The following is a 13721-nucleotide window of genomic DNA, read 5'->3' as shown; positions in this document are numbered from 1 at the left end:
CATGCCATTTGCACCTGGCGCCTCAGTTGGACCAGCGTTCGTGCTGGACGTGCAGACCGCGTGAGACGACGCTTCATCCAGTCCCAAACATGCTCAATGGGGGACAGATCCGGAGAGCTTGCTGGCCAGGGTAGTTGATTTACACCTTCTATAGCACGTTGGGTGGCACGGGATACATGCGGACGTGCATTGTCCTGTTGGAACAGCAAGTTCCCTTGCCGGTCTAGGAATGGTAGAATGATGGGTTCGATGACGGTTTGGATGTACCGTGCACTATTCAGTGTCCCCTCGACGATCACCAGTGGTGTACGGCCAGTGTAGGAGATCGCTCCCCACACCATGATGCCGGGTGTTGGCCCTGTGTGCCTCGGTCGTATGCAGTCCTGATTGTGGCGCTCACCTGCACGGCGCCAAACACGCATACGACCATCATTGGCACCAAGGCAGAAGCGACTCTCATCGCTGAAGACGACACGTCTCCATTCGTCCCTCCATTCACGCCTGTCGCGACACCACTGGAGGCGGGCTGCACGATGTTGGGGCGTGAGCGGAAGACGGCCTAACGGTGTGCGGGACCGTAGCCCAGCTTCATGGAGACGGTTGCGAATGGTCCTCGCCGATACCCCAGGAGCAACAGTGTCCCTAATTTGCTGGGAAGTGGCGGTGCGGTCCCCTACGGCACTGCGTAGGATCCTACGGTCTTGGCGTGCATCCGTGCGTCGCTGCGGTCCGGTCCCAGGTCGACGGGCACGTGCACCTTCCGCCGACCACTGGCGACAACATCGATGTACTGTGGAGACCTCACGCCCCACGTGTTGAGCAATTCGGCGGTACGTCCACCCGGCCTCCCGCATGCCCACTATACGCCCTCGCTCAAAGTCCGTCAACTGCACATACGGTTCACGTCCACGCTGTCGCGGCATGCTACCAGTGTTAAAGACTGCGATGGAGCTCCGTATGCCACGGCAAACTGGCTGACACTGACGGCGGCGGTGCACAAATGCTGCGCAGCTAGCGCCATTCGACGGCCAACACCGCGGTTCCTGGTGTGTCCGCTGTGCCGTGCGTGTGATCATTGCTTGTACAGCCCTCTCGCAGTGTCCGGAGCAAGTATGGTGGGTCTGACACACCGGTGTCAATGTGTTCTTTTTTCCATTTCCAGGAGTGTATATAGGTCCTCCCTTTCTCTTATTCTACATAAACGATTTAGGAGACAATTTGAGCAGCTCTTAGATTGTTTGCTGATGATGGTGTCGTTTTACATCTACGTCTATACCCTGAAAACCACCGTGAGGTGCATGGCAGAAGGTATGTCCCATTGTATCAGTTATAAAGGTTTCTTCCTGTTCGATTCACGTATGGAGCGCGGGAAGAACGATTGTTTGAATGTCTCTGTGCGTGCAGTAATGATTCTAATCTTATCTTCACTATCCCTAAGTGAGTGATACGTAGGAGACTGTAGTATATTTCTAGAGTATTCATCTAAAGGCGGACCCTGAAATTTTAACAGACTTTCTCGGGATAGTTTGTCTGTCGTCAAGAGTCTCCCAGATCAGTTCTTTCAGTATCTCCGTGACACTCGCCCATGCATTAAACAAACCTGACACCATTTGTGCTGCCCTTCTCAGTTTACGTTCAGTGTCCTGGTCAGGTGTAGGCCTATATGGTACGGGCCCCACACACATGAGCAATATTCTAGAATTCGTAAGCAATCTCCTTTGTAGAGTGATTGCACTTCTCCAGTATTCTACCAATAAACAGAAACCTACCACCTGCTTTACCCACGACTGAACCTATGTGATCATTCCATTTCATATCCCTGCAAAGTGTTACACCCAGCTATTTGTATGAGTTGGCCGATTCCAGTTGTGACTCTATTGATGTTAGTCATAGGATACTACGTTTTTTCGTTTTGTGAAATGCAAAATCTTAGTTCTTAACTTTTAAAGAAAGTTTTCAAGCTCTGCACCACTTTGAAATCTTATCAAGATCTGACTGAATATTTATGCAGCTTCTTTCAGATAGTACTTGATTGTAAATAACTGCATCATATGCAAAAAGCTTGATTTTACTATTAATATTGTCTGCAAGGTCATTAATACACAACATGAACAGCAAGGGTCCCAATACACTTCCCTGAGGCACACCTAAAGTTACTTGTATATCTGACACTCTCACCACATCCAAGATAACATCCTGCGTCCTCCCTACCAAAAACTCCTCAGTCCAGTCACAAAAATCACTTGATACCCCCCCCCCCCCCCCTATGATCATACTTTATACAATAAGCGTAGATGTGGTACTGAGTCAAATGCTTTTCGGACATCAAGAAACATTGCATCTATTCGGTTGCCTTGAGCCGTAGCTTTCAGTATGTCATGCGCGAAAAGTGCAAGTAGGGTTCCACATGATAGATATTTTCTAAATCCGTGCTGGTTGCCATAATTATGTTTGAGCTTAGAATATGTTCTAAGATTCTACAACAAAAATATGTCAGGGATATTGGACAGCAATTTTGTGGATCACTTCTACTACTTTTTTGTAGACTGGTGTGACCTGTGCCATTTTCCTCGAACTGGGTACAGTTTTGTGTTCGAGGGATCTATGATAGATTACAGTTTGAAGGGGGATTAACTCAGCCGCAAATTCAGTATAGAATGCGACAGCGACTTCCATCGGGCCATGAAGCGTACTTAACACCGTTACTAATACTTATTCCATTCTTCCTTGCAGTGGTATGGCGCAAGTCTCTTGTGTTTTCCTTTGTAAAGGATCATTTGAAAATGGAATTAAGCATTTCGGCAAATGCTTTACTACCCTCAATTTCAGTTCCTGTCTCAATAGTGACTGGACACTAACTTTGCTTCCACTAACAACTTTAACATACGACCAGAATTTCTTTGGGTTCTGTGGAAGATCACTTGACAATATTCTGCTATGGCAGTCACTGAAGTAATCATGCATTGCCCTCTTGACAGCCAAAAGCGTTCATTCAGCATCTCTCTATCTGTAGCCCTACTCTTTGTTTTCCAACTATTATGCAACAGTCTCTGTGTTTATTTAGCAGTTTCTTTGCAGCGACAGTATACCATGGAGGTTACCTCCCATTAGGAACTTTCTACTGATTACATACACTATGTGATCAAAAGTATCCGGACACTTGACTGAAAATGACTTAAAAGTTCGTGGCGCCCTTCATCAGTAATGCTGCAATTCAATGTGGTGTTGGCTCACCCTTAGTCCTGATGACAGCTTCCACTCTCGCAGGAGTACGTTTAATCAGGTGCTGGAAGGTTTTTTGGGGAATGGCAGTCCATTCTTCATGGAGTGCTGCACTGAGGCGAGATATCGATGTCGGTCGGTGAGGTCTGGCACGAATTCGGCGTTCAAAACATTCCAAAGGTGTTCTATAGGAGCAGGTCAGGACTTTGTGCAGGCCAGTCCATTACAGGGATGTTATTGTCGTGTAACCACTCCGCCACATGCCGTGCATCATGAACAGGTGCTCAATCGTGTTGAAAGAGGCAGTCGGCATCCCCTAATTGCACTTCAACAGTGTGAAGCAAGAAGGTGCTTAAAACATCAATGTAGGCCTGTGCTGTGAAAGTGCCACGCAAAACAACAAGGCGTGCAAGCCTTCATGAAAAACACGCCCACACCATACCACCACCACCACCACCTACTCACGCTGGCAGATGACGTTCACCGGGCATTCGCCATACCCACACCATGCCATCGGATCGCCACGTTGTGTACCATGATTCAGCACTCCAAACAACCGTTTTCCACTGTTCAATCGTCCATTGTTTACGCTACTTACACCAAGCAAGGCATCATTTGGCATTTGTCGATGTGATGTGTGGCTTATGAGCAGCCGCTTGAACATGAAATCAAAGTTTTCTCATCTCCTGGCTAACTGTCATAGTACTTGCAGTGGATCCTGATACAGTTTGGAATTCCTGTGTGATGGTCTGAATAGGTGTCTGCCTATTACACATTAGGTGCCTCTTCAACTGTCGACGGTCTCTGTCAGTCAACAGACGAGGTCGGCCTGTACGCTTTTTTGCTGTACGTGCCCTTTCACGTTTCCACTTCACCACATCTGAAACAATGGACCTAGAAATGTTTAGGAGTGTGGAAATCTCGCGTAAAGACGTATAAACAAGTGACACCCATAAAATGGTTCAAATGGCTCTGAGCACTATGGGACTTAACTTCTGAGGGCATTAGTCCCCTAGAACTTAGAACTACTTAAACCTAACTAACCTAAAGACATCACACACATCCTTGCTCAAGGCAGGATTCGAACCGGCGACTGTAGCGGTTGTGCGGTTCCTGACTGTAGGGCCTAGAACTGCTCAGCCACTTCGGCCTGCTCAAGTGACACCCAATCACCTGACCACGTTCGTAGTCAATGAGTCCCGTGGAGTGTCCCATTCTGCTCTCTCACAATGTCTAATGACTACTGAGGTCGCTGATATGGAGTACCTGGCAGTAGATGGCAATTCAATGCACCTAATATGAAAAACGTATATTTTTGGGGGTTTACGGATACTTTTGATCACATAGTGTATCTTTATACTTGTTTTAGTTGTCTTTTGTACTTTGGTTATCATTGTTGCCACAACCGCTTCTGTGGCCTTAATTAGAGTGAAAAGCTTACAAGATGCTGCAGTTTGTGAGCAGCATGTAAATCTGAAAAGAGAAAGAGAGAGAGAGAGAGAGAGAGAGAACTGTACGAACCAAACATGTGAAACCACACACTCTAAGTTAGAAATGAATAAACCATGGAATGAAATACATTTTAGTTTACAAATTAGAAGGTAACATTTGTTAATTGCATGCCAAGTTCATGTTGCAGGCTACAATTGTTGGTCAGTGTGACCACCATCTACATCCAAGATAGCCTGGAATCACACTAGATGTTCCATTTCACAACTGTTCACTGCACTTTAAGAATGGTGGGCCATGGAATATTCAGCTGTCCTGACCCTGCTCATGTATTGCTTGAAGATGTCACATTGTGTCCAGCATTCTCATCCACGGGGCCAGTAACTTCAACAGTTTGTGGCAAAAATAGCTGTTAGCCTGCTCCAGAAGCAACTCCCAAATCTCCAGTTAATTTGAACACTCTTCATTTGTTTAATTTGTCAGTACTAATGAAGATCAGCAGCACTATGCTATATATTTTGATAAAACTGGTTTACAAGTAAAGTCCTGTTCACTTTGTTTGGACTTATGTTGACTGTCTACAACTGTAATGCAAATGAAAGCTTGTTTCAACCCTATGTTGCCATACCTGTACTGGCACCTAACAGCATGTCATGATACTGACACCACTAACAATACAAATCTACAGCACAGCCTCAACAACATCGCTATAAAGTTGGGTACCCACATGATAAATAGCTTTTCTCCAACACTGTCTCATGTAGTGAAAGTGTAACTATAAACATCCTGCAAATACTGCTGAATAGAAGGATAGAAGACTTTTGAAAAAGAGCTTGCAAGAATCTGTATGTCGAGCAAGTTACATTGCCCTTAAAGTTCTTTTTCGAGACAAGAAGATGACTTGGAGAGGTGTCATGTACTAAAAGAATGTAATTATGTATTGAATTATATTGTGGTATTGTGAAAAATAAGTAATTTAAATTGTAAAAACTTGTTTTATGGGAAAGTAAATGTGGAACTGCTAAGTGATGTATTACTGTTTTGTTACAGGCATGTCCAAAGCCAAAACCTGGATATCTGAATGTGCACTTGGTGCCACACACACATGATGATGTTGGTTGGCTGAAAACAGTGGACCAGTATTACTATGGAAGTGAGTAAAATTTTAAAATGCATTGAACATCTGACTATGACTCAATTTTCGCCCTTTGCTCCACCCCCTACCCCACTTTCTATCCCCCATCTCATTTGTAAGGGAAAAGTAAGGAAAAATAGAGGAATTCTCATTTTACATAAACTATGATTGTTTTTTATATACTCATATTTTTCACCTTGTAATAAGAGTCAGTTTGTCAATAAAAATGAATTAGTTAGGTAAGGTAAGATAGTAAAGTACCATGCCACGAATTTTACAAGAGAAGTTCAGGTCACAGGTTTTATGAAAAATATGGTTTTGACACAGTATTGTAATTTAAAGATATTTATCAGTACTCAATATCCAATTAACGGCTTCACCTGTAGTTTCTGGGAAATCACTCAATTTTCCAGAGTATCTTATCTTGGATCACAGGTAGACAATATGCACCACAGTCTGCTACAATGTCCAACAGTTACATTGATATGCGATGATTGTTCATGAGATTAGGATTCACAAATGAAATGTCTTAAGAACTTCCTTTGTGTCATTTTTCAGTTAATCTGTACCAGTAGTCCTGAAATTTTCCTGTTTACATTTTGTATACTTTTGTAATTTCAGTAGTAATGATACTGATGAAAAAGTGTGTATTCTTCATTATACGAAAAACTGAGTACTCTGCATATACTAGTATATTTTTTCATGTTGTTGTTGTGGTCTTCAGTCCTGAGACTGGTTTGATGCAGCTCTCCATGCTACTCTATCCTGTGCAAGCTTCTTCATCTCCCAGTACCTACTGCAACCTACATCCTTCTGAATCTGCTTAGTGTATTCATCTCTTGGTCTCCCCCTACGATTTTTACCCTCCACGCTGCCCTCCAATACTAAATTGGTGATCCCTTGATGCCTCAGAACATGTCCTACCAACCGATCCCTTCTTCTGGTCAAGTTGTGCCACAAACTTCTCTTCTCCCCAATCCTATTCAATACTTCCTCGTTAGTTATGTGATCTACCCATCTAATCTTCAGCATCCTTCTGTAGCACCACATTTCGAAAGCTTCTATTCTCTTCTTGTCCAAACTATTTACCGTCCATGTTTCACTTCCATACAAGGCTACACTCCATACAAATACTTTCAGAAATGACTTCCTGACACTTAAATCTATACTCGATGTTAACAAATTTCTCTTCTTCAGAAACGCTTTCCTTGCCATTGCCAGTCTACATTTTATATCCTCTCTACTTCGACCATCATCAGTTATTTTGCTCCCCAAATAGCAAAACTCCTTTACTACTTTAAGTGTCTCATTTCCTAATCTAATACCCTCAACATCACCCGACTTAATTCGACTACATTCCATTATTCTCGTTTTGTTTTTGTTGATGTTCATCTTATATCCTCCCTTCAAGACACCATCCATTCCGTTCAACTGCTCTTCCAAGTCCTTTGCTGTCTCTGACAGAATTACAATGTCATCGGCGAACCTCAAAGTTTTTATTTCTTCTCCATGGATTTTAATACCTACCCCGAATTTTTCTTTTGTTTCCTTTACTGCTTGCTCAATATACAGATTGAATAACATCGGAGAGAGGCTACAACCCTGTCTTACTCCCTTTCCAACCACTGCTTCCCTTTCATGTCCCTCGACTCTTACAACTGCCATCTGGTTTCTGTACAAATTGTAAATAGCCTTTCGCTCCCTGTATTTTACCCCTGCCACCTTTAGAATTTGAAAGAGAGTATTCCAGTCAACATTGTCAAAAGCCTTCTCTATGTCTACAAATGCTAGAAACGTAGGTTTGCCTTTCCTTAATCTTTCTTCTAAGATAAGTCGTAAGGTCAGTATTGCCTCACGTGTTCCAGTATTTCTACGGAATCCAAACTGATCTTCCCCGAGTTCGGCTTCTACTAGTTTTTCCATTCGCCTGTAAAGAATTCGTGTTAGTATTTTGCAGCTGTGGCTTATTAAACTGATTATGATTTTCATAAAGTATATTAATAATTGTGTTCTTGGTTGACATCATTTTGACTTCATAACTTTTTCTCCCAACTGTTGTTCACAATTTTTTTCAGCCAAAATGCTTGTTTTTTCTGATCTGCAGAGCATTTTCTTTCAGTATTTTCTGTTTAGTCATTTCATTTTATGTGTTTCTGATTTTTACAGCCGGTCTTAAAATATTAAGTATTAATGATGTTGACATTCTTGTTTCTTCTTTTAATTCTTGAATGAGTGCTCTTTTATTTCCATTTTTCTTCCATAGCATAATGTGTTTACAAATATAGCTTCATACAGAATATGAATTCCAGAATGAGATTTTCACTCTGCAGCAGAGTGTGCGCTGATATGAAACTTCCTGGCAGATTAAAACTGTGTGCCCGACCGAGGCTCGAACTCGGGACCTTTGCCTTTTGCGGGCAAGCGCTCTACTGCAGGTTCGCAGGAGAGCTTCTGTAAAGTTTGGAAGGTAGGAGACGAGGTACTGGCAGAAGTAAAGCTGTGAGTACCAGGCGTGAGTCGTGATTCGGTAGCTCAGATGGTAGAGCGCTTGCCCGCGAAAGGCAAAGGTCCCGAGTTCGAGTCTCGGTCGGGCACACAGTTTTAATCTGCCAGGAAGTTTCAGAATATGAATTGCACTGTAATAGTTAGATGTGTGTGCCAACTTTGTTGCACTTGGCATGTACTACAATTTGCTACTGCAAGAGAATTCACAGGACAGGGTCTTTAACTTAATACAAAACGGAAACTCAAACTGTGCAGGAGTTTTGCTACTTCTGCTAGGTACACATGGAGGATGATGCCATTAGGAAGAGAATGTGCTCCGATAGTTTCATTTTGAATGTTGATAACAGGGTTACCTAGCTGTCAGTCATATGGAGACAAGCCCCAGCACCTATAGCAGCAAGTAATTATGTAGACACTGAGTCTTAGGAAGCAGAAGTCCGAGAGGAAAATTAAGGAGGATTCTGCAGTGAGGTAGCAGTCACTGCTGAGACTTTAGGTAAGGAGTACCAGGTCACGATCATTTTTAAAGCAATTGTTGGGCGCAGTAAGGTGAGTGAGGACTTAGTAATGATTTTACTAAAGAGGATCATGGTTGGGAATAGTCTCGATAGGGACTAGGCTTATGGTAGAAAAGTGACCTGGATAGGATTGCTACTCACTCAGACCACGAATGTTAATTTTGTACAGGTGCTTCAACATTATGGTCAACCTTACATTAACAGTGCTGTGCAGCTTGTGTTGGACTTAAGGGGTGCTGATGACTACTGACAAGGCACACACTTTGATGGTACCAGTTGAATGTATCCTTAGCTCCAACTAGACAGGCCTACACCTCAATAGGACTGAGGAGGAATGGTTGGTGAAGCCTATAAGTGATTGTAGTGTCGGTGGACCTGGGCTCTCTTGAGGCCAAATTCTGGTGATAATGTGTAGAAGAGCTAGACCTTTTTTTAAGATGAAATTGAGTAGAAGGTGTCTCTCTTGAGAAAAGTTCCTTTCACGCTGGTATAGATTTCAGTAAATGGGGAATGCAGATCAGAAAGTACAACAATATTATTTCAGCAAAATATTAATGGAATTAAAGGAAAAATCAGTGAATTGCTAGTAAATCTTGACACTGACATTTCTAGTATCTCAGAGCATTATTTACTGGGTGAAGAAATACAAAGGCTTTCTTTGGAGGGATACATCTTACAATTTGTATACAGAGAGTTTGTTGCAGAAGAGAAGAGGAACCATTTATGTCAAATGTGCTGACTCATTCAAAAGAACTTATATATAAAACATTGCATGGACAAAATATGTAAAGTGAGTCCTGTAGTGTTTATTTTTCTTGGGAAAAACTTTTCCTTAGAGGCCTCTCAGATCCCTAGTTTAGGCTACAGGGTTGGCCTCTCCAGACTGTGCTTGGCTGGGTTCTTTAGAACAACATGAGACTGATTTTCTGTGGGGATTGCAACATAAACTTTCTCTCCAGAAAAATGAATGTTAATGGATTTATTTGAATCTTACAACCTGGTACAGGTAGTATACTTCCCAGCTGGAGTTCACGGGAATGGCAACGTGATCATATTTGATGGGCACAATGTGAGAAAAATTAGCAACAGTCAGATCATGTTGTACAGATAGTAATACAGGAAAGAATCAAGGCAGAGTCATATCCCAAAGTAGTAAACAAAAGATTTAGAGATAAGAGTCCACTTGTAATGCGGACACTTAGTCATTCTCACGGGGCTAAGTTGGCAAGAATTCTGCACTGCAGAAGACATGAATGACAAATATAATACATTTATTCAGATCCTTATCACTTGCTTTAATAGTAGTTCCTCTTTTAAAAAAATGCAGGCACATATGCAGTACTAATAAGCAACCTCTTTGGATACCTAATGGTATTAAAATAATAGGAAGAAATAAAAGCTTTATAATAATATGAAGAACATTCAGAGCTCGGTAACAGAATTTTACTACAAATAATACTGAAAAGTGTGGAGTAATGTCATCAGTTAGGCTAAAACAATATATTACATCAAGAGAAATAGGAAGCTCATGGGCCAGTATTAAAACTATATTGTCATTTATGAATATAGGTGCTCATCGTGTTACACCTTCTTTGTGTGAGAATGAAATTATTAGTGATCCGCCAGAGTTGTGCGAAACATTTAACAATTGCCTCAAGTCAATAATTGGTGAGTAAAATGAAACTTTTATTTGTACAAGTAAATATGTAGAACTTTTGAAATTTGGTATTCTGACGCAACTAAATCACATAGAGCTGCAGGAAACAAAGGAAGACAAAACTCAATTAGTCATTGCACCATAAAACATTAAAAACTCCCAAGGGTTTACCCCCGGGAGTCACAGATCTTTTTTCTGAGTGTATGCTTGGATACAATGGCACACTGGCCCTTGCAGTGCTACTTACCTTTCCATGCTGCAAGTCTATCCTTCTACTATTCTTCTTTTCCCCCTCTGCCTTTCCATTGGGTTCTTGATGCCAGTCATGCTTTAATTTGATTTATTATTTTGGACACTCATTTTTCTCTCTTCCAGCACTTTCCACAGCTTTTCATCCTTTACTATATAGTCACCTTTGTTGGGTTTGGCCTACAATTCCTCTTCTAAGTTTTAAATTGGTGTGGATCATGCATTAAAGGTTGCAGACTGTGGTCTACATTCCATCTGTTGTGCCTTCCTATTTTTGCAACCTTCCTCTCTAGCAAGAGTAATACACCAAAACCCAACACAGTAGCCGTCCTCTTGTGGGAGGGGGCGGGGGCACAGGCATATGGCTCTTATTTGGCCATTGATCCTTGCCTGGTTCTCTCCCCTCCATACATGGGAGAGTCCATGATGACCTGTGTGACAGTGATTATTTTCTGGTCGTCCTCTCCCTCCCTCTGCATCACTTACTTGGGTGTTCATCAAGATGGGCTCTCAACATTGCTGACTGAGGTGCCTTTGCCTCTGTCATTATCCTTAGCATAATACCACACGGAGGTATCAATGTGGCTGTCCAGAGTGCAACCACAGTTATTCTATTGGCAGTGGACTTACCTATTCCTCAGGACCCTCCTGTCGGAAGACGGTCCTTGGTGGACTTCAGTCACGACTGTTAGACTGGAGATGGGTTCTCCAATGCCATAAGTGACATCTATCAACAGAGAACCTCGTTGCCTTTAAACAGCTCCATGCCTGCACCTGGTACCTGACAAAATGACAGAAACAAGAATGTAGGGAACAGTTTGGTACCACTGGACCTTGCACTCCTCCTTTGCATGTTAGGGCAAAGGCTGTGGATACCAGTCCCCCACTGGTTTACTTGGTGTGTAACAGAATGTTGTTTTCTCCACTGACACAGATGATGTTACCAAAAAATTTTTCAGTGTTTTGCTTGAGCCTCTTTGTCTGAGAATTATCAGCCTGCATTTCATGTTCTCAAACAGTGGATGGAGTAAACTGACTTACCTTTAACTACACATCACCTAGAACCATCTTCACTGAATGGGAATTCTACAGTGCTCTAGCCCTCTGCCCTGATGCGCCACTAGAGCCAGACCACATCCGCAGCCAAATGCTCAAACACCTATCTGTCCATCATCAGTGCCACATCCTAGACACTTTTGACTGTATCTGAAGTGAGAGTGGGTTGCCATCACGTGTTTGCCCTGATACCAAAAATGGGCAAACACCACACTGGTAAACATCTATCACCCATTGTCTTGCTAATGTTCACTGCTAGTTGCTCAAATGTATGGTTGAGCCAGTAGCTATGTTGATACCTTGAGACCTTGGGTCTTTTGGCTCTGTTCCAAAGCAGTTTTTTCCAAGTCTATTCTACTGCAGACAGTTTGGTCTGTCTAGTCTGCCTGGTGTCAACATCTTATCACTGTCTTCTATGACACTACATGGTGTCTTCACATACTCATAACATGGTGTCATCACATCAGTGGAGTCTCCAGGCCCGACACCATGTTTTTGTCTGTAACGTCTTGTCACAGTATCCTCTTTAGGTTCAAATTAGTGATTCCTACGGTATCTGCCATATACAAGAGAATAGAGCCCTGCAAGGCTCTTTATTGAGTGTTCTTTTTCTAGTGGCTACCAATGATACATCTGCAGGTGTGGGATATACAGTGTTATCTTCTCTGTACGCTGCCGATTTTTGCATTAAATACTGTTTTTCCACTGTGTGTGTTGCTGAACACATGCTGCAGGGTGTCATACAAAGGTGCAATCCTGGGCTCTCACCATGGCTTCCGATTTTCAGCTGCCAAGATGTGCATCATGCACTTTCAGCACATTTACACTGTCCATCCACTTCCAGAACTCTACCTCAGCAACCAGTTGCCTAGTGTGGTGGAGTGTTATCACTTTTTGGGACTGGTCTTCAATGTTTGGTTGACAAACCTTCCCCATTTTTGTCAGTTTAAGCAAACTTGTTGGCCACACCTTTATATTGTGCTGCCTCAGTAACACCACCTGTGGCATAGACCACTCAACACATTTGCAACTTTACAAAGCTCTTATCCTGTTCCATCTTGATTATGGGTGTGGTATATGGCCTGGCATCATCTTCAGAATTGCAAATGCTGTACCTGACACACCATTGTGATGTCCAGTGTGTGATGGTTGCCTTATGAACCAGTGCTGTGAACAGTCTTCTTCCAGAGGCTGGGGTCCCTTGACAACAGATTAGGTGCCAACCACAGCTGAACTATGTGATACACACTTTCTGTTGCCTTGAGCATCCAAAACACAATGTCCTCTTTCTTGATAGGGAGATCCATCTCTCACAACACAGGCTCAGGACTGCAGTTCACATACAGTCTCTCTGATCTGAATTCTAACTTTCTCCAGTGTTGGCTCTAGTCAAGGAGCAATCACATATACCCCCAAAATGTGTACCCCTTCCTCAAATCTGTCATGACCCACCTTTTGGACTGAAACTCTCTGTTGACCCCATTGTTTTTTGCCACCTGTTCCTGGCCATCCTTGATGCATTTCCTAGTTCAGAAGTGGTATACATTGATGGCTCTACGGTTGACAGATGAACTGGTTTTGACTACACACGTGCAAGATGCAGTGATTAATCTTCCCTGCTGAAGGAATGCAGTGTATTCACCGCAGAAATGATGGCCATCACTCAAGCCCTCAGTCATGTTTGTTCTTACATCAAGAGATGTTCTCAATCGTCAGTGACTCCCTGAGTAATCTTCAGGCAATTGGTCAGTGCTACCCTTGACACCTGTTGCTCATGACTATCCAGGATCTCCTTTCTGACCTCCATCGAGCTGGATGGTTGATTGTCTTTATCTGGACCCCAGGTCGCTATGGGATCCCAAGGAATGAACATGCTGACATGTTGGTCAAATTGGCTGCCAGGATGCTGACTTTGGATATGGGCTTACCA

General features: G+C 42.9%; 1 protein-coding gene across 1 annotated transcript in view; it reads left to right on the top strand.

The window, feature by feature from the left end:
* The window catches only part of LOC126167316 (lysosomal alpha-mannosidase-like), a 208275-nt gene that overhangs the window by 41451 nt on the left and 153103 nt on the right, over nt 1-13721 (top strand). Inside the window, exon 2 of the mRNA XM_049920467.1 lies at nt 5722-5824. Coding sequence (XP_049776424.1) covers nt 5722-5824 — 103 coding nt within the window. The remainder of the gene's footprint in view (nt 1-5721; nt 5825-13721) is intronic.

This window comes from Schistocerca cancellata, chromosome 1, assembly GCF_023864275.1.
Source record: "Schistocerca cancellata isolate TAMUIC-IGC-003103 chromosome 1, iqSchCanc2.1, whole genome shotgun sequence".
In the NCBI taxonomy this organism is placed as follows: Eukaryota; Metazoa; Arthropoda; class Insecta; order Orthoptera; family Acrididae; genus Schistocerca; species Schistocerca cancellata.
The sequence above is the reverse complement of the archived record's forward strand: the minus strand, read 5'-3'. Positions and strand labels throughout refer to the sequence as shown.